This window comes from Scomber japonicus, chromosome 1 (genome assembly GCF_027409825.1).
Source record: "Scomber japonicus isolate fScoJap1 chromosome 1, fScoJap1.pri, whole genome shotgun sequence".
In the NCBI taxonomy this organism is placed as follows: Eukaryota; Metazoa; Chordata; class Actinopteri; order Scombriformes; family Scombridae; genus Scomber; species Scomber japonicus.
This window is the reverse complement of record NC_070578.1, coordinates 5,507,433-5,530,196: the sequence shown is the minus strand read 5'-3', so window position 1 is coordinate 5,530,196 and position 22,764 is coordinate 5,507,433. Positions and strand designations below refer to the sequence as shown.

General features: G+C 40.3%; 1 protein-coding gene across 1 annotated transcript in view; it reads left to right on the top strand.

Annotated features, from left to right (window-relative positions):
• vstm2b (V-set and transmembrane domain containing 2B) overlaps window positions 1-14,663 on the top strand; it is a 32,015-nt gene extending 17,352 nt beyond the window's left edge. The window contains exon 5 of the mRNA XM_053321179.1: window positions 14,575-14,663. Coding sequence (XP_053177154.1) covers window positions 14,575-14,663 — 89 coding nt within the window. The remainder of the gene's footprint in view (window positions 1-14,574) is intronic.
• Window positions 14,664-22,764: the final 8,101 nt, after the last annotated feature.

Below are 22,764 nucleotides of genomic sequence, written 5' to 3'. Positions count from 1 at the left end.
AAGGAATTAAAGGAAAAAGAATGACGAATGAAGCAATCTTCTTTATTGGACTATTGGTTCAATTCAACAATGGAAATAATAGATTTCCCCCAGCATAAGAAAAAGCTCTACAAAAGAAGGGTACAAGGTTATTAACTGTTTGAAAATGACCAATGCCAACTTTACTGAGAACAAACGCTCATGTGTAAGCTTTTCTTATAGGCAAAGAAAAGGATGGCTAACCCTTTTCTCCATAGATACCGAAGAACAGAAAAGAGGTAAAGCATGTAATAATGTGTCATGGTTCCAGCAGCTCAGGCTTTGGTAAAGGACAGGAAGATGTAACAGAGACAAAATCAGACACGGACACTCTTTAGTTGACCTCTGCATCTCTCTGCTGAATCTGGCCTAACAGCTGCTCCAATCTCTTATCTGCTCTGGCTTTATTTGTGTGTGTGTGTGTGTGTGTGTGTGTGTGTGTGTGTGTGTGTGTGTGTGTGTGTGTGTGTGTGTGTGTGTTCATATGTTAGTCTTTCATTTAAATATCAAAGGTTTTACACTATCAGTATGTCCGAATTCATGTGGTGACGGTTCAAGAGACGAGAGAGACTAATAAATATAGTTGATGTTTGGTGGGAGGGAGTATATACACCAATAACATGAAGGAAACTAACATTCTATTATATACAGATGTTATCAATAAAAAATCGTCTAATAGTACATACGTCTTTTCTCATTTAAAGTATTCTAAAATAAGGGCTGCATTGAAAGTGCATCATAAAATAAAGTGGATCATATCAGGCTCTTAGATTGTTCCTATTTTCTGTGCCTTCAGTTCGGATTTGAGTGAGTATGTTTCTTCCAAAGAGGCAAATGTATTCGTATAGCACATTTCAACAACAAGATCAAGATCAATGCATCAAGATCAAGGATAGAAAAGTAACACATGGCACAAACAAAAAGACATTTCAATACGATTAAAAGTGTTACACTGGAAATAAAATTATATAATAATAGAATAGAATATATAATAACAGGAGAATCAAAAGTTATAGTGCAGTAACTGATATTAACCTTGAATCTTGGGATTTAATAAAAAAGCAGTCACAAACAGAAAAGTCTCCAGCTGTGATTTAGAAGAAGTGAGCTGCAGTCTTCTGAGAGTTTGTTCCAGATATATCCAGATGTGATATAAGTGTTTCACAGTTACCACGTCTCAGACCATATAAAACAAACTGGTTTTGAAGTGCACGTGGATAGAGCTGGGTATCATTTAAAAATGACTTTGACATCAGGCCTTTTTCGTAGATATTGATGTATTCCTGTGTGTTGCTGTCTAATGTTTTTAGAATGTACAGTTTGAGGTCAATCTCATGACGTTTATATCATTGTCCTTGCTTTTTTCAATGTTAATTGTCATGACATCTATATCAGTACTGTCTATCTCCTTGATGTGATTCGTTTTTTTTCTGGTTTATTGAGTAATATTTGAGTAATATGGTCCCTTTTTTCTATTGATGAATTCATTGAGACAAATGTACCACAGGTGTGTTAGGTCACATGACTGGGCCATGGGACTTTTGAAAGATGGCGTCTCTGAGCCTCCTCACTTTATTAGCATCTGAAGAAGAGCCAGTATCGCTCGAAACATCATGCTTTAATGCTTTATCAAATTCTACCTGTAAGGGAGCTCCTATGGTGTGCAGGCTTTTCTCTTTTCTCTTATAGTTGTTTTTTGGTCCAGCACCCATCCCCAACTGGGTGTTGTGCGTGTTGTTTTGTTTCCTATCATTTAAAAATGAGCTACACCAGAATCAATCCAAGTACCAATTCATTCGATACTCATCACAGATTCAGTGCTCTGTCTTTTATCTGGTGTAACAGGCGTGTAGTGTAGACACACTTTAGAGCGTTTAGGTGGCATCTTGGCTTCAGAACTGGTAAGCGCGCTAACTCAAATTCACCACGACTTCACCACCACAGACGGGTTGTAGCTGCTGTGGCAGTGGGCCAATCACATGACACATTCAATCGAAGAACGCTTACGTTGATTAGCTGTGAGCAAGTCCATACAAATTGTCATATTTTCTAGTTCTGGTTGCAAAAAGGATCAATTGCAGGTATCGTTTGACGGGAGACATTTTGATACTACTTGGCATCCATTTATTTCAGTCGATACCTTGAAAATATTGAGTGCCAATACCTAGCCAGTCATTGTGAGTTGTCTGCACTTACAGTCTGAGCCCTTCCATCTATGTGACATGTGGACATGTGGTATTTTCCCTGATATTACCCATGAGAGACAACAATCATTTTGGATGTCCACTGGGACATTCGATAACTTGCTTCGCTGGATGGCCCCCTACATCAAGCATGAGTGCGCCTGTGAGTGAGGCTGAGCAACTATAGCTGTCACCATCCGCTTTCTCACTTCAGAGATCAGCCTGCAAGCTTTGGCAGCAGGTTACAAGCTGGGTTCTGCATCTGTGAGCTGTATTGTCAGGGAGGTGTGCCACGCTCTAAGGATTGAGCACAGGGATGAGTTTGTGGCTTTTCCAGAAGGAGAACAGTGGGAGGTAATCAGGAGAGATTTTTTGGGAGCTGTGGGGGATATGGATGGGAAACATATCAGAGTGGCAGTAGCAGTGTCAGCAGTTTTTATATCTACAAAGGTTTCTTTAGTTTCATCTTGATGGCAGGCTGAGATGCAAGGTACAAACTCAGGTACGTCGGTATGGGAGCTTGTGGCAGAGATGCTGGAGTCTTTTCGAGGAACCACTTTGGATCTCAGCTTGGTTTTCCACCCCCAGCTCCTCCTGCCTGGGACTGAGATAATCACTCCACCTGGTTTTAGGCTGATGAAGCATTTCCACAAAAAGTGAATCTGGTGCCACTGGATGCTCACAATTCCATCAGGGTTTAAAGTTTGCTGTTGGTGGCATAGTGTACTGTGGCTTGCTTTATTGTACTCTTTTAATTCACTCTTCTTAGTAGTAATGTATCATCTACAGTAAGGTTTTACATCTAACACCAATATTGTCTTAGCAGGGTTGCACTTTTACAGCTGATCAGCAGATCTACAATTACTGGCATTAGAGGGCAGAGAAAAGTGGTGAAGAATGCTTTCAGCATACTTGCAGCAAGGTTAAGAGTTTCATAAGAGCCTTGGAGTGCCCAGTTGAAACAGCAGAGGACATCACAAAGGCATGTGTTGCCTCTGCAGTACTGTCTTTGTGATGCAGATCAGTTCCAGGCAAAAAGTGAAAGGTACGTCACTCCTGTACTGATGGGCAGGGGTGGTTCAGGGAGACACCAACCATTATGACACTCATTATGATGAGATGGCTGTTCAGTGGCTTCAAAGACTATTTTCTGAGTGATGAAGGGAAGGGTTATTTGGCAGGACAATGTCATCCAGCGAGGGACATTACACGAAAAAGACCACAAAAGCCTGAACTTAACAGCTCTGTACAATACAGCACAGAATTTACTTAGAGTTCAGCAGTTTTGTCAATTAAGTAAAATGACAATATTGTGGCATTTTGTGATCCAACCTAAGGCAGCAGTGAAAGTAATAACACCACATGTAGAAATACTCTGTTAAGTGAAAGTCCAGCAAAAAGTTACCATGCAACAGGGCTGGGGGCAATATGACCAAAAATCCCAATATAGGTCATAGGTTCATATCCTGATGATGATGCCTATCCCAATATAGCACATCTTGATACAATATAACTGTTGGTCCGTGCCACCCCCACCATGAAAGTGATTGATTACTTTGCATTAATGGATTATAGATCAGTTGTTTTAGACAAGCAGCAGTGAATGGATGCTCAAGGCTGTTTTTGATTGTTTTTTGAAAAGTGATGGACATACTCAATAACATCAGCTAACACATTATTAAAACAAGATATTATCATAAAGTACATATATATTGCACACACCCCTACTATGCAGGTTTAATCAACAATTCAAATTAAAAAATGCCTCCTGTGAGTTATATCTTTGTATCACTCATGGATTAATGTAAAAGCAGGATTTTACTGTTGTAGTTGGATAAGGTGGACTTCATCTTGTATAGGAACTATTTGTATAGGACTGCAACTAATGATTCTTTTCTTTATCGATTCATCTGCTGATTATTTTCTCCATTCATTGAATGATTGTTTTGGTTTGAAAAAAATCAAAATTGATGAGAAAAAGCATCAGTTACCAAATGTGACATATGCAAAAGAAACTTTAATTCAGTGGAATATCAAGTAAACAGTACACACTCAAGTAAACAGTACATAATATTACAATGTGAGCGCCTTTATACAAAAAATAAAGTGCAAGCAACCAGTTACAGAAACATACATTTTTTACATGCATGTGCAACAAAAGCAGTAAAACATTCACATTTTTCTGAACTCTGAGGTAACGCTTTAAAGAAATACTACCAAACTAAGATAGGTCCGTAACTACTTTGTATTCTGTATCTACGTCTCATTTGTCACAGACCCAAACAGTACATTTCATTATTGTTTACCCAGAACAAAGCATAAGCTGCTGTATTTTCTTTTACTAGACGCTTGGCATCAGGAAACTGCAACAAATACGTGTTTAGGAGGCTCTTGAAAGTTTTTGTGTTTGCCTTTATCACTTCCAGCCTTTGGAGTAATGCAGTGTCAGCTGGATTGGATTTTGTGTCTGGTTTCTCTTCTTTTTCTCATGTGATGATGTCCCAGGTGGACAAGGAGGAGGAGGGCTTGTCACATCAAAGGAAGATGGTGTACATTACCAATAGAGCTTGATGCAGGTGAAGGAGGATGATTGACAGCATACAAACCTCAAGTACCCACCTCTCCTTCATGTGCAGGTGGCTAGAATGACAAAGAAAACACATGCAAAGAGTTGGCAGTGTGAAACAATAGGTGCCAAGTAGTCAATAAAAACATGAATGTATTATCAACTGGGAAATCACCTCAAATCACCTCACCTGTCTTTATAATACCAATGTTGGTAAGGTTTTGTTGTTCTGGGACTGTGTGTGGGTGTGGATGTGTGTGTGTGTGTTTGTGTGTGTACTTTTCAAACTATTCCAAAGCCAAAAAAAGTAAATTGTCTTTCAGAAAAAAAATCAACATGTGCATTTTGCATTTTTTTAAATGCTCATTTAAAATATATGAGGTCTAAATGTAGTATTCATCCACCCGTTGCTGTCAGCATAGCATATGGCGCCATATTAAAAAAATGTCCAGCTGTTTTCCAGATAGCACAATGTTGGCATGTCATTATTTGGGTAATTGGCTGCCTTTGCTCAGTGATTAATTGGCGGATTCACCCAATCAGCATCCCTACTCTGTTTGCTCATGGACTTGTTATGGGCTCCAATGAATTGGTCTTGTGCAGATCTCCACTTTTCCTTTGCTACCTTCCAACTCACATTCAGTTTCTATTGTTTTATTGGGTGAGGTAACATCACACATATTTTCATAATTTCTCAACAACTTGCACAACCTCTCCTCAAAAAGGTCCGCCATTGGTCTATCTTGAGCTCTTGGCTATACCTGGACCCCACAATTTCCAGTGGTACCGCTCTGTTTCATCTATATCTGTAAGCTCTCCGAAAAATGTGCACAAATATGGATGAAATGAACATAGACTGCAGACAGAAAGTTCCATTTGTATCTGTATAACATTGAGTATAAATTAATTGTAACTCACTGCTGCTGCTGATCTGTTACACGTGCTGCTCATGCTGTGTTTGCTCATAGTATTTGTGCATTGTCTGTATTATACTCTGAACATATGGGACAAAGTAAAATGGAAGTATTTCCTTCGTCCTTCGTCATTGTGTATTGGGCTCTTGATACTGTTAATGTGAGGTGTGAATGAGTGCCGCAACATGAAAAAAAAGTCTATTAGACAATGCAGTGAGTCTCATTTCAAGAATAATGAGGGCTGCATTTAAAAATGAAATAATGAAATAAATGTCCATCTCTCTCTCTCTCTCTCTCTCTCTCTCTCTCTCTCTCTCTCTCTCTCTCTGCTCCTTAGCTGCTATGCTTGACACACACATTAGGGGAAAAAACTGCTGATTTTTTCTGTTCTTTGTATTTACGGCTGCATTAGTTGGATGTAATGAATGAATGAGAACAGAGAAGAGATGGGAAATTACACAGAAGCTAAGAGCATCTGTCTCCACAGTAAATCATCTGTTTGATGGTTGTTTATTTTTGCTGTAGAACATAACCACCATGAAACAATCAGAAAATAACATATTTCTGTCATTCTCTTTCAGAAAAAGCTTTCCACCGTTGTCTGTCTCTCTGTCGCTCAGCTCGCTCGCCCTCTCTATCTCTTTTTCTCTTGTCTTTTTTAAAATGAGTCGGGAAGCCAACAACAAAGCCTATCTTTTAACATTATCAAACAAAGAGAGGCATCCTCCCCCATCTCTTTCATGCCAACTCTGCTTGTGCTCAACATGCAGTCACAGAGCCCAAAACCTGGCTCGCTGATCACTGGTCTATTCAAAATGTATCAATATTGAATGTGTCCAACTGGGACCAAATTCTACACTGCACCCCCTTGGGTCCCCAGCAATGCACATGCAAAGTGTGAATTAAATCAGAGAAACGGTTCAAGAGATATGTGAAGTACATACATACAGACAGAGTCATTCCTTTAGTAGATTGATTACTTTCAATTGCAACAGAACTTTGCATTAAGCATTTTGCCTTCCAAAAACTACACATGAAAAGTAAAATGAATTTTCTGTAACTTTCATTCCTGATTACAGAAGCACATTCCATAATTCAGTTTGATGGATTATTAATTAAAAGAAGTGATAATTAATTCATGTCTCTTCTATGCGCTGCTCTGAGTCTATAAAAAATATTATATTCTGTATATGGGGGTCAAAGGGTGCACTGCAGTCTTGCGTGTTGCTGCAGTTAGTGTTGCAAACTGTATTGTAGCTTTATCAGTGTAATCATGGGCCCTAGAACATTGTTAGCTGCACTACAGAATTCACAGTTTGACCTTAGTGGACTGATGGTGGTTAAATAGCACCACCAGAGGTACTGAGTCATTCTTTAAGAAAAAATCTCAAACTTTCAGCTTTAAAATAATAATATTTTCTGGCTGACTGTTGGTCAGTACAGCGTCAATATAATTTTTGTGGCATAGTGACATCAAGAATCAACACTTTTAGAATCAATTAGTGAGGTGAATTACATGTAAAACCATTTGTTCACCACGAGCTGCCAGAAAATAGCTCTGAGCAACTAGGACCTCACCCAAGACTTAAGTCGGATCAGATCTCAATTCAGCTCAATCTGGCAAGGTCTTGTAAGGTCTTGTTTTATTGAGTGTTTGAGCATAGTGTGTGTGTGTAGTGCGTGTGAAGGTGGTTGGCAGGTGATGCTGATTGGCAGAAAATAAAATTGGCAGTAAAACTGTGAATGTAGCAGTGATTTTAGTTTAAGGTACACTTTGTCAGTAAATAAATGCTTCAACTCCTCAAGAACCAAGCCAAGTCCCTGGTCATAACCACAGCAGGAGAAAATACTCAAAGAAATCAATTGTATGTCATAAAGTGACAATTACTCGTGAATTGAATTGGAAATATAATTGGACTGTAGATAGAAGGGAATTTTATCTACAGTCCAGTTGGCTTAAGTGTGTATTGTTGGTGCAGGAAGTGAAAACAGGTCTGTCAGTTATATCTGTAAATGAATCTTTGATGCACACACATTTGTTTCTATGACCTTTTCATTTGGAGAACATCCATCCAGCTGCTTGTTGATTGATAGTACATTATGTTCCTCTCAGTGTCTGTGTTTTCTCTCTGCAAGGGTTCGTTCAGCTCAACTGCATTTTGAATCAGGTCTAATTATCTTCAGGTCTATTCTAGTTGGTTTTGGCTGTGCTTATCCACGGGGTCTGCTTCTATAGGCCTGTTCTGGAAACCTCCAGTTGAAATGTGAGGACTGTGAAGGGCGCAACATTTGATTCACATCATTTGGATTCTTTTCAGTGGGCCTTAGGGCATTACGTTTCTACACTCATTTATTCTGGTTTGTCGGATTTTTCTAAGTACACCAGAGTTTTCCATATTGGTCTGCTGCCTTCACTTGTCTGCAACTAAATGGGTAATGCTATTTGAAAGGATTTACATAAAGCTGACACAACGAGATCAAAACTAGGCTGTGAAAACTGACACGAACATGAATTTAACTCTGTCATGATGCGTAATTGGTTAAAAATATCACTTTTAGTGCTATAGTATCCTAGATATGACAGTTTAATATAAAACAGTTTATTTGTGTTTGATATAGCAATAAACTTGTAATGACATGTTTTGGACAGGCATCATATCATTGGCTGATGTTAAGTTGTCATGGCAGACGTCTCCAGAGCAGTGTTAGCTTTACACGCATGATGATCCATTGAGTTATATAATCAGACTGACCAGACATATGAATCATGTCCAGAGATTTCACCTTGTACAACTGATGGAAGTGATGGATTATATATGACTGACTGAAGATGAAGCAAACATGGAACATATTGAAGGAACCGCAGGGTTAGGGTTAGGGTTAGGTGCAGTATACTGACAAATGGCCCTATATTGAAGATCATCTGAGAATTACATTTACAAGACTCAATACATTTTAGTCATTTTAACAACACCTGTGGATGTGTGGGAACAACATAATGAGATTTAAGTAAAATTTGGTCATAACTAGATTCGTAGCAGTTCATTGTTTTACTGGAACAGTAAATATTTGAAGACGTCACTTTAATTAAAAGGACTTTTTAATTGCAATTTCTGACACTTCCATGGTGTGCAGAGGTGGTGAAGCCTGTCAGTCAGCGGCTGGTGTGAGACGCAGAAAAACAAACCACAGCGGGCGGCGATGGCGGAGGCTGCAAAGCCATCTGCTTCAAAAATGTGGTCATAACTAGATCAGTTCATTGTTTTACTGGAACAGAGAGGAGACTCTCACTCATGTTGCATGTTTGCCTGAAAACTTCAGAACATGACTGCTGTTGGTTAATTTTCTTTTACTAAACGGTCATATTATACACATGTTCAGGTCTATATGTTTAACGTGGGGCTCTACTGGATTATCTTTGCATGATTTACAGTTATACATACACACTAGAACCAGATTATTCGAATATCCAAAATATGAGAGTGGACAACATGAACAACACATTGGAAAAACCTGAGTAACAAAGGACAATAAAGTTACTCACTCCCCAACTAATAGTGAATGCAATTCCATTTTTCATTCATTCCACTTTAGAGATGTAATACAATTATTTAGCCAGTTAAAATCTGTAGGACATGAGTTTATTTTTAAAGGTTGAGTGTCATGTAAATAAATGATATTTTTAAAAGCGTAGTTATTTATCAGTCCAGTGGTGGCGACCAGGTTCAGACTGATGTTATGAGCTGTCTGGAAGCTGCTAGATCTTATGTGTTTAGCTGTGATGAAGGCTCAGGATTAGTTTATCAAAATAACAGACATGCAAAATGCAGACAGTCATTTTAAAGACATGCTCCACCACCTTTATCGTGTTTCAGTGTTTCAGTGTTTCAGTGTTCCTTCAGAACATGAGACTGTGTAGCGTTAGGCTAGATCTGTGAAGAACTTTGTCCTGCTGTACAAAATTGTGTGCTCTCTTAATTTAAACTCAATTTAATCATAAACACGTTGGTTCTATAGATATGAATGGTGATGACACAGCAGAAAACCAACTATTAAATATTTTCTGAGATTGTTTTGTGTTCACTGCTTATTTCTGCTGAAGACAAGAGGACAAAAATTTAGAGCTGCAATGATTAATTAATAGGTCTAATCAACCGGAAACTATTTGATATAATCCAAAAATGTATTTGTTGCAGCCTCTCAGAAATGATGATTTTAAGTTGTTTTTTGTGTGTATCATACATCATAATAAACTGAATAGATTTAGATTTGGACAAAATGTGATATTTGAAGACATCACTTTAATTAAAAGGACTTTTTAATTGCATTTACTGACACTTCCATGGTGTGCAGAGGTAGTGAAGCTTGTCAGTCAGCGGCTGGTGTGAGACGCAGAAGAACAAACCACAGCGGGCGACGACAGAGGCTGCAACGCCATCTGCTTCAAAAATGAGCCCAGCTGACTTCACTGCACTGAGTGCCGCTGCACCGGAACAGAAATGAGCCGTTTGTTTACAGTACAGCTGGATTTGCTCTTACTGTAGATAACATTGAGACAACACTGTAACATTTACTCGGTCACTCTGTCCTGCGTTATAAACTGACACCAATATTGAACGTGTTTTGTGTTTTATGTCCAGATTTAATTACATGGAAGCTTCCGTTTGTTTCCCTAACAGTCTGTAACTTAAAGTGCGGCCATGATAACAGATGGAGTTGCCTTCGTGGGCCGTCAGTTCCAAAAATATGCACTCCAAAGAGAGACGCCAGAGGGGTTACACAGGGTAACGCATACAAGTCTATTAGATAATACTGATTGCGTCAGATGTGTCAGTCCAGTGATTGGGTGGAGAGATTCCTGGTAACCCATCAGCAGGCGTTCTCCTCACTGACAGACTGTATGATCAGGTTAACAAGCCAACCTTTCATTTATCTATCACCGTTCAATTTCCTCTTTAACACATTCAGGAATTAAGGGACTAGAACACACAATAGCATTATCCTGGATTTGGAGACTCATTTAGCTTTTAAGTTTCATCTTTCTAAAATGCCTGAAATAACTCCAGCGGTCAATTTCTACCCTATCAGGTATTAGTCTTCATCTTATTATAGCAGCCACAGTGATTTTTATATGATACTTTCACCAAATCCAATTTACATCAGGGAGAACATTTTAAAGGAATATCTCATTAAGTAAGGCTTATTGAAGAACTGTGTTGTTTTTTCAGGGTTAGATTCCATCAGACCCGCCCGACAAAATAATCTGTGCTTATCCTGTATGTGTTCCTTAGCAGGTGGTGGATTCACTGCCTAGCACTGAATATACTGTTGTCAACACACACTGGCCATTTCATCCATACTAACAGGATTTTATGTTGTATAGCTGTGTTTACGCTTTGGCTTTTTTTATGTTTATGCAGTTCTACTAAAGGTATTTCACTCACAGTAGTCTTGCCTCATTTTGCTAGTTTCATTTATTTAACAAATCTAATTCTATTTCCATGCAGGCTTTGTGGGATTACACACATATATTGTATTGGGACGGTGGAGACAGAAAAATGTGTCTCTCTTTGGCAGATATCTTTCTGAATGTGTAACTTTAGTGCTTAAGGCAAGGCAGCTTTATTTATGTAGTGCATTTCATACACAGGGGCAAATCAATGTGTTTTTCATTAAAACAAACTGTTAAACACTCAAAATTGGAAACATTAAAACACACAATTAAAAACAAGACAAGAAACCCCAATTATAATAAAAAGAAAACAAAGTACAGAAATAGAACGAGAGAAATAAAACAAAGCTAAACTAAAATAGAGCACTTACTACTCTTAAAGTCTGTTGACATACCACAGAAAAGTGTGTTGTTAACCACCCTGCCAAATTTGAATGATTAAAAAAATCGCCAAATATATGAAATTAGGCTTCTGAGTTATGTAAAAATCAGCCTCTGTCTCTGCTCCCAAATGCTGTGGGAGTGCCCGCCTTGTTCACTGAAACAACATCTTACAAATAATAATACAGGACTGCACCTGTGTCTGCCCACAATGAGAAAAAAAAGGGACAGGATGTAATTTCACAGTTTTGGTGTCTGGGCCAGCTGCAACATGTAGCACTTAAACAGAAATAGATCTATATTGAGTTTTGCATTGAATGTCACCTTGTTAGAATAGGAGAGAAATCAGTCACATTCAGTCTCATTCACTAACAGGCACGTAGAAAAGTTCTTGCACATTTACCATCAGATTCATGACGTGCACACCACAATGTTGTTCTTACATCCATGTGTGTCTTAGTGTATCAGAATCATTTCTAAACTGATACTACCACGCCTCCATTTCTCCATAAGGAAAGCTCTGTGTAGTAGCAAAGACGGCTGCAGTGTGACAAATGTAGAAAAACTTTACTGCCAGTAAAATGTGAACAATATAAGTAAGTAATAAGTAAGAGCCAGAACAGGCAGATTTTGGCTGGTAAACATTTCACTGGCACAAGCATTTGGAGTCTGGGTGTGAATCCTGTGTTCAGCCTACAAACTTCTTACACCGCTCTTCTGCCGATCCAAGTGCACATAGTGTTTCATCTGTGGTCACAACAGGCTGTAATGTAGCGCCACCGTGCTACTACTGAGCTATTAGGCTGTGATGTAGCGCCACTGTGCTACTATTGAGCTATGAGGTTGTGATGTAGCGCCACCATGCTACTACTGAGCTATTAGCATAGACTGTATAAATGAAATGGACGTAACATCCGTGACGTCACCCATCGGTTTGTGGACTGCTGCTCGGAAGCCAATAGTTTCGAATCTGGGCAGTGCCATCTTGAAAATTTCAGGTGCATGCTGGGAAAAAAAACATGGATTCTATTTATATGGGCATGAGGCAGGGGCCATGGGCAGAGTGGGGGAGGTTGCGATAGGTTGCGATAGGTTGCGACGGCTGGATCTCGAGGACATTGGTCAATCAACCTGTCAGTCAGGACGTAGCCACGCCCTAATGCATACCCTGCTTTATCGTCAAATATAAAATCACGGAGGCCAAAATTTCACAAATGAACATCATACTGCATTGAAGAAGGCTTTAAACTAGCGATTGAGACCATAAACATATTTTGAAAACATTTACTGAGGTTAGAAATCAAGTGAGAAATTGGTGAATTCTCCATTGACTTGTATAGAGACGGAAGTCCTTTTGACACCAAAACGGTCGCCCCCTGGTGGCCTTTTGATAGAATGTAGTTCTAAGTTACTTCCGCGTTGACCTCATTTAAGAGGACTGGAACTCCCCACCTGGCTATTAGGCTGTGATGTGGCGCCACCGTGCTACTACTGAGCTATGAGGTTGTGATGTAGCGCCACTGTGCTACTACTGAGCTATGAGGTTGTGATGTTGCGCCACTGTGCCACTACTGAGCTATTAGGCTGTGAGGAATCAATCAATCAATCTCAATCAATCTTTATTTGTATAGCGCCAAATCACAACAAAGTTATCTCAAGGCACTTTACACATAGAGCAGGTTCTAAACCAAACTCTTCAGGTTTTAACTTTAAAGAGGAACACAGGCTGCTGATTAACCTGCTGCATCCAGCTGATCTACTGTAATGACAACATGGAAATCCTGGAATACAAGTTATTGTCATCTGAAAGTGGGAACAGTATATTAATAATGAGGCTATTTGTTTTATAATTAGCAAGTAAACTGCGTATCATTAGCAGATTTTCCACCAATAAAGATGTTGCTTGTAAAACTCCAAATATTAAGATCCAGTGAAATGAAATTTTTTCTCACTTTTAATCCTGTGTCCCTGTGTTAATTGCTTATTTATCTCCAATATATGCCAAATATGTCATAAAATCAGTATTTTTACATCATTACATCTTTTCACTTCCTATAAAATAGTTTCAAATGTTTGCTCATAATGTGTCAGAGGCATTTACAAAAGTTCAGCCAATCAAACATGACTTTGTGTGACTGGCTGTCCACACTGGTCATATAAGTGTGGGGGGTACGTGCAATATGTGGATGTTCTATGTGTTGTTTTTGTATTGTTTTTAGTGTTGGAGGTAATTTATTTATGTATCAGCTTGAGTCCAAGACAAATTTCCCCGAAGGGACAATAAAGTATATTGTATCATATCATATTGTATTGTATAAAACCACACTTCACTATCTGTGGGTAGCTAACAGAGTAATATGGAGAGAAGAATCCAGAATCATGTAGCTGAGCTCTGATTCATTTAATACAATCTTTGTTATATTAAATAATGCATATTATCTACCACATTACAAGCAAAAAAACTGCAGAATTCCACTGATTTTTATTCTGGATAAAAAATCAGCAGATTCTATTTGGGTCTGATCATTAGTAATTACACACTTTCTACTGTTCTATATTTAAGCCCAATCATGTTTTAAATCATTATGGTTATGTAATTGTTTTTCACCTTTCAGAAACCAAAAACACTAAGTTACATTAGAAATAGCACCTGTTCAGGAATGGATGCTTCTCAAGTCAAACTCATGCATACAATAGCTTTACATTTTCCAAATAGTTTAGTCCTTATCCTCAAAACCTTTTAACCATTCTGCCATTAAAGCATAAATCAAGAATGCGGTTAAATAGGCAATAAACTTGATCACAACCTGGCCCGGATAAATACAAAATAGCCGTTTACTGGTGGTAAATCTCCTGGGCCAGCTTTGTGAAGCTTGCCTCCCCCCCTTAGTTACTGTCAAAGCCTAATTTTGATTGATAATACCATCATATGCAAATGAATATGGCAATTATAAGTCAGTGGAGAACCCTCCTGAGTCTTTAGTAGCATGATTAAACAAGTGTGACTCATATAACACTGTCCTAATGTTCCTCCTCCTGTGTGTCTCTCTCTCCATCCAGGATGCAGCATAATGAGCACCATGGACCCCCTCCTCTGCATCACTCTCCTGTTCCTGCATAAGCTCCTCCCCTTCCTGTTGGCCCACTGAAGAGACTTTTCAACCAAAATATACTTTCGACCTGAAAACGTTCTCACTTTCTATACCAAACAAGAAAACCAAGCAGCAGCAGCAGTCAGCGCTCACCAAGAGGGGATGGGGGAGGAAAAAAAAAATAGACGTATGCCGTTGCAACACGCTTAAAACAGGGGGCGACGGCAACGGCATACGGAGATGACGCAGGACGAGGGATGGAGAGGAGAGACTCATTAAAAATACTGAGGAGAAAGGACGCTCCTCATGACTTGAAACTGGGGACAAAGCATAGTGTGGACGATGAACGATGGGAGCGTCACTACTACCGATCCACACACAAGCCTATAACAGCGCGGCCACACTTGAAGCGCCCGCCTCTACTTTGCATAGCAACCGCTTCACGCATGGCCCTCTTCAGATAGTCCACCATCATGTTTCTGTTGCAGCATTTCCACTGTGAATTCTGACAACACGCAAAACACACAAAAATCACTGATATGTGAGTCCCGTTGATGCTCTGAACGTGTTTGTTCTAAAAAAAAAAAAAAAAAAAAGACGTGATCTCCACCTTTTTTGTTTTTATTTCATTGGAAGGAGGGGGAGGGGTGTGTGTGATTGGATCAGCATGACTTGTCAATCATTTACATACTTCTCTGTAGCCATACAAGACATCTTCATTATACAGACAGTGTAAAGTCTAATGTATGTTTTGTCCACCACACCCCCCCCCACACACAAACACACACACCGACTTTTGTTCTCATCGCTGTGTTCCATCATGTAAACAACAAATAATAAGCTGATATATTTTGATTAAGATAAGGCACACCCTTACCATTGTTGTTGTCAATCACCTCCAATAATGTTTATTTTTATTAAATATATGGTGATCAAAGTGAGACATTTCATTTCTATGAGACTTAAAAAATGATTTATTGGTATATCTTGCCAACACCAACTGAGATGAAGGTTTATTGTTTTTGTAATAAAAAGGTAGATTTCAAAAGGTGTCACATGTTAATGGCTTTCTTTCACGGTAAACGCTTATTCAGAACGGGACGATTCAGGAAATTACTGACATTAATCTTCAGTGGACTACTCAGAGTTTCATGTCCACTCCATGAGAGGACGGGTTTGATGGCGGTTTCATCACTTGTCAGGTACTGATAATGGTGTCATGACCCCCCCCCCCCTTTTCCATCTCTTCCACTTTTTCCACTGGATCAAAACTTTAGGTTTCTCAAAAATGAATGTCCTGATTAGCATAAAACTTTCTGTGGATATTCATGAATTCTTCTATTTTTGGTGACCTCTGACTTTTAATGCTAGTTTAATGAGAGTTTAATGAGCCCTTTCATGCTCCCCAGAGAAAGAACTCTTTCAGATTTCCAGCAATCGCTTCAGGACAAAATGAACATTTTTACACATAAGATATGTGTGATGTGTGAGCAACATTTATAAAAAGGGGATAAGAGGTAGAACACACATGATTTCAGTCCTTACGTACTGTTCAGGTGGAATTCGACCCGTTTTGACATTTGACAGCTTTTAAAAACACCCCAAATGTATTTTACTCTGAAATTTGATTACTTTTCTTAAAGTGGCCCAAAATATACAAAAATTTAAACATTTTGAAATGTTATACTTTTGTATAGGTGCTACATATTGATGTCAATAGAGACAAATTTGACTCATATCTATTGCCATGTGTTTTTGTGAAATGAATAGTTCATAGATTTAATAAGATAGTAGTTTTTATGATGTAGCAGTGAAGACTGATGGCTCTAATGGTTATACAATAAACCCCACACTTCCATAAATTTCTGCTCATTTTACCTTTACATTAAATACATTTCCATCATTATTGCTATGTTATATTTTCATGTCTTAGGTAAAATAGGACATGATATTGTGTGATAGTAGCTGAGTGGTGTAAAAGCTAAAAAATAGACTCTCTCTGCTCTCTGAAACATGAATCAAGGTTTAATCACATTTATTGATCAGTCAGATCGACTATTGATGCTTTCTAAACACATCTGTGCTTCAACATTTGGTATAAACACTTTTTATGAGGAGATTCTTAGACTGGGTCAAAACTGACCCAGAACATACTGCAATGGTGTAGAATATGAACAGTATGTAAGGCTTAACAAAGAAAAATACTTATCAAGAAAGCACATAACCTTTGGCATACTCCATGTATAATAATCAGATTAGGTTAAAACATAGATAAGTGGTTTCTGTTATTCACTATGCTTACACTCCTTGACAGCTATCATTAGAAAGATTACAGACCCTTTGATTCCTACTGTACCTGTCCAAGCTGCTGTATCTTTAAGTATCACTGACTTTTAACTAACCAAAATAAAAAAAGCTAACCAATCAGTGGACACCAATCCAATAAAAAAAGAAATACGAGACAATATGGAGAAAAAGAAAAAAAACAATAAATGCCAAGAAATAATTTGACATCATGAATTAAATGTGACAACAATTTCCTTCTAAAATGTTCAAAAGATAATGAGTTGTGATAACATGTACTCTGGCATTCCATATCTGTACATCACCGTATCTGAGGGAGTATTGGCCAACTGATGAGCTTTTTTTGGGGGCATATTGTGTTTCATTTTGTGTCATTTATACCCCTCATATACAGATAACACGTCTAGTGAATGCACAATCATGAGACAGCTGTGACAGCCAGTGGTAACAGATTGGATGGTTTGGGCTTCTTTTCATTTAATTGGTCAAAAATCATTTTGATAATTTAGGCTTTCAGGTAACAACTGATACCTAATGACCCACAAAGCTAAATATAATTGCAGTTCATTACAACTAACTCCTACTCCAATTATTATTCTAGTCAGTTTGTCTGCATCATCATGAAGGAAGATTAACTGACACACCTGCCCTCATTGGTCAAACCACTTTTTTGGCCTTTATAACATATCAACATCTTCTTCAGGGTGTACACATGCCACCTGTGATTTTCAGATCCTGGAGGAGCAACATCAACTTATTGCTTCACTCAAAGAGAAATGTGTCCACCAGTTTTCACCACTCTCTAATTCATTACACATAAATCATTATTATTCAGATGTTTTTATTGTTTTGTTTGTTTTACCATTGTATACAATTCATTGTAACAACAGCAGCAACTAAAAAGAGAAAAAATAGATAAAAAAACTCACATTAATATAAAATACATACAAAACCAAAAAATCCATCAGAAATAAACATTATACAGTGACTCTACCAAGTTGATCTTCAAATACAATCATTAAGTCACATTTCTCATGTTGTATACCCCATTATAAAGCTTTTCCAACTTCAAATGAGTCACGACCTCCTCGACCCAATGGTTATGCTTAGAGGGGAAGCTAGATTTCCAATTATATAGTGTGAGACACCTCGCTAAGAACAACGAGAAAGCAGCAGTGTGGGCCTGGGCATGAGTGGGAATTACACACACATAAACAGTTCAAGATGTCAAAAATGATCCACAGGAAATAATTGTGTGTATGATTTAGAAGTGATAGCTCATGCAGGTTAAAGCTAAGTGAGGAATGTTCTCTAGTGAAGCAAAGTAGCACATCAACAAGTCTCTTGACACTGAAGATATCCAGGTATGACATACTGTGTTTTATATTGTATATCAAAAATATTATTAATCTCCCATACCCATAATTTAGCCAATGATACAACTACAACAACCACAATCACACTTTTTGAAGAAGTTTTTTCTTTCAGTTTTATGAAATTGTTCAATATTTGCCTCAGTGAAAAAGTGCCAAGCTAACTAATTCACACTGCTAGCATGTCAACACACAGCATTATGGCAGGAGGTGTTGTGGTTCAATAAACTAGTTCACCTACTTCTGTGCATCTTTCAGAAACTACCACAAGTCACATTGCAAATATTACTAAATCCAAAAATAAATCACTGAAGCAATATTTGATCATAGCCTGTAAAGATGCCAATTGTATTTTTCATCTAAGGCGGAATGGCACGTCCCTTTATTTACTGTAGAAACAGTACTCTTTAAAAAGAGTGCTTTAAAATATACATTCTTTTAACAAGAAGAATATGTGCAGTGTCTATAATGCAGATGTTTTGGAGCCTTTGAGCTTGCCATACAACTCACTCACTGCTGTTCTTTCTGTGCAACAGCAGCAAAGGAATGTGATCACATTGTTGTTACTGTGTAACAAGTTTAGCAGATTTTTTCCAAGATGTCTTTGGAGAAAGTCTTCCATTTCATGTTTTTTCATATCACATGTATGAGGTATGTACAAAATGCAGCAGTGGTCAAAAGCTGGGTACCTTTCAAAAGTTAGCTTTTGAAACGTAGCATACTAAGTAAGCATACTAAGTGCATGTTTGCAGTGAACTGGTAACACGTTATTTTAATGACTGCACTTCCCCATACTAGCTTGTATCTACGGTCCCCTAATGGTGTATATGACCTGTGGCCACAATGTCCCTGTTGGTGAAGGAACTGTAAAAATTCATCAGGTAAGTGTCTACCAATATAGATACAGTACAAGTTGATGTCATTATCTACTGTATCTTATTTGAAGTGGTTCCCTCCAACTCCAGCTACCTGTCACCTGAAATCTGTATTAAAGTTTATCTTTATAAAAGCCAGTTCTTTGTTGGGCATGTTCTTCAGTTGGTCAAAAGTGAGGTGAGTTTCCTGCGGTAGTAGTTCAGAGAGATTCAGTAGTTTTAATGTGGCCTCGCCCAGCTGACATCATTAACTATTAAGTGCTTCAGATATTCCTGCTTCTAATTATATTTTCAGCTTCCACTTTATGCCCCACTGTGCCAGTGTTCACCCCCTTGAAACTGACATTGGACAAATTAGTGGGTCACACCCACATGTGTGTGCCAAAGTTTGCAACCAGTTCCAAGATAATCATTTAAGTCTTTGGTGCCTCTGCGAGTCTGCTTTTAACACCTGTCCTGTGTTTTGGCCAGAGAAACTCAGGGCCTTTGGTTACATTCCCCTTCTAATTTGGGCCTAATACAAATCCTGAAGCAAGAAAAAACACAGCCAAGCGCTCCATTGAGCTGCCAGCTACAGCAGGAGTTCTATTAGAGAATGAAATACCCTTTGTTTGATAGTTAGAAGGTATTTGTCTTTGCACACTGTCAGTACATCCAAGTAATTTATTCTACATCTTCAAAAGCAGGAAACAAAACAAGAGAATGGACATACAAAGGTGTGACAGATTAAATTGAGGAAAAAAATGAATGGAATGAAAACACTTATTTTTTTAAGTGTTTTTTAACTGTTGAAATGTTCAGTTATTCCAACAACCTATCAAAATGAAGCATATAAAAACCTCTATCAAACTGCTAAATGTAACAGATGAACCAGAAAGGAGGAACTTTAGGATTGCTATTCGCTTTTTAATTACCCATTCACTATTTTATGGGTCTTTGACATATTGGCATGACCATAAACAATGCTTGGTTGCAGGATGGAGGGTCAAGGGGTGAGATGAAGGGGTTGATGTTGAGGGGAGGTAGAGAAAGAGGGGGAAGGGGTCAAGTGTGAGGACTGGGTGGAAACCCTGGGACAACCATGCAAAAGAAAAATAATGATCTGGTGGTCTGGATGGTTCATTTAGGGTCATTTGATGGATCTAATAGCAATTGGTGCTTTAGGATATGGTGACATCATCAACCATACTTGATGGAGCTGTGAGAGAAACTGAACGTGGCATGAGCACTGCCACCGGAGGAATACTGGTACACAGATAGCAATAGGTATGATGCCCCTGGATGGAGTGTAATGATTAGGAATGAAGATAAAAGGTGAAAGAGAAAATCTAGGAAGGAGGAAGCAAGGAGAGATGTATTTAGCCTGCAAGAAAGGCTTGAGGCCATTGAAGGTCTTAGAAGAGCTAAGTTTAGCCTGTGATTTGCCTGTGGTATGAAGGAGGGTCAAGGGGAGGGAGAAGAACAGGGGGAAGGGGTCCAATGTGAGGACTGAGTGCAAACTGTGAGACGACCACGAGAAAATGGATCTTCTGGATGGTTCTTTGGAACTAAAGGAAGTAGGCTGGAGTGGATTGGAAGGTGGTGTGGTATGAACTATCCATCCATCCATCCATCTTCTTGCCGCTTATCCGGGGTCAGGTCGCGGGGGCAGCAGCCTAAGCAGGGAAGCCCAGACTTCCCTCTCCCCAGCCACTTCGTCCAGCTCTTCCAGGGGGACCCCGAGGCGTTCCCAGGCCAGCCGAGAGACATAGTCTTTCCAGCGTGTCCTGGGTCTTCCCCGGGGTCTCCTACCGGTGGGACGTGCCCTGAACACCTCACCAGGGAGGCGTCCGGGAGGCATCCTGATTAGATGCCCGAACCACCTCATCTGGCTCCTCTCAACGTGGAGGAGCAGCGGGTCTACTCCGAGCTCCCTCCGGATATCTGAGCTTCTCACCCTATCTCTAAGGGAGAGTCCAGCCACCCCACGGAGGAAGCTCATTTCGGCCGCTTGTACCCGCGATCTTGTTCTTTCGGTCACTACCCAAAGCTCATGACCATAGGTGAGGGTAGGAACGAAGATCGACTGGTAAATCGAGAGCTTCGCCTTTCGGCTCAGCTCTCTCTTCACCACGACGGATCTGTGCAGAGTCCACATTACTGCAGACGCCGCACCGATCCGCCTGTCGATCTCCCGTTCCATCCTTCCCTCACTCGTGAACAAGACCCCGAGGTACTTGAACTCCTCCACTTGAGGCAGAATCTCATCCCCGACCCGAAGAGTGCACTCCACCCTTTTCCGGTTGAGGACCATGGCCTCGGATTTGGAGGTGCTGATTCTCATCCTGGCCGCTTCACACTCGGCTGCAAACCGATCCAGTGAGAGTTGGAGGTCACGGTCTGATGAAGCCAACAGGACCACATCATCTGCAAAAGCAGTGACCCAATCCTGAGGTCACCAAACCGGACCCCCTCTACACCCTGGCTGCGCCTAGAAATCCTGTCCATAAAAATTATGAACAGGATCGGTGACAAAGGGCAGCCCTGGCGGAGTCCAACCCTCACTGGAAACAAGTCCGACTTATTGCCGGAAATGCGGACCAAGCTCTGACACCGGTCATACAGGGAACGGACGGCCCTTATCAGGGAGTCCGATACCCCATACTCCCGGAGAACCCCCCACAGGATCCCCCGAGGGACACGGTTGAATGCCTTCTCCAAGTCCACAAAACACATGTGGACTGGTTGGGCAAACTCCCATGCACCCTCAAAGATCCTGCAGAGGGTGTAGAGCTGGTCCACTGTTCCACGGCCCGGACGAAAACCACACTGCTCCTCCTGAATCCGAGATTCGACTATCCGACGGACCCTCCTCTCCAGCTCCCCCGAATAGACCTTACCAGGGAGGCTGAGGAGTGTGATTCCCCTGTAATTGGAACACACCCTCCGGTCCCCTTTCTTAAAAAGGGGGACCACCACCCCAGTCTGCCAATCCAGAGGCACTGCCCCCGATGTCCACGCGATGCTGCAGAGTCGTGTCAACCATGACAGCCCCACAACATCCAGGGCCTTGAGGAACTCGGGCCGGATCTCATCCACCCCCGGGGCCCTGCCACCGAGGAGCTTTTTAATCACCTCGGCAACCTCAGCCCCAGAGATAGGAGAGCCCACACCCGAGTCCCCCGGTCCTGCTTCCTTACCGGAAGGCGTGTTGGTGGGATTGAGGAGGTCTTCGAAGTATTCCTTCTACTGATCCACAACGTCCCGAGTCGAGGTCAGCAGCGCACCGTCCCCACCGTACACAGTGTTTACGGCGCACTGCTTCCCCCTCCTGAGACGCCGGATGGTGGTCCAGAATCTCTTCGAAGCCGTCCGAAAGTCTTTTTCCATGGCCTCACCGAACTCCTCCCATGTCCGGGTTTTTGCCTCAGCGACCGCCCTAGCTGCGCTCCGCTTGGTCTGCCGGTACCTGTCTGCTGCCTCCGGAGTCCTACAGGCCAAAAAGGACCTATAGGACTCCTTCTTCAGCTTGACGGCATCCCTCACCGCCGGTGTCCACCAGCGGGTTCGGGGATTGCCGCCCCGACAGGCACCGACCACCTTGCGGCCACAGCTCCGGTCAGCCGC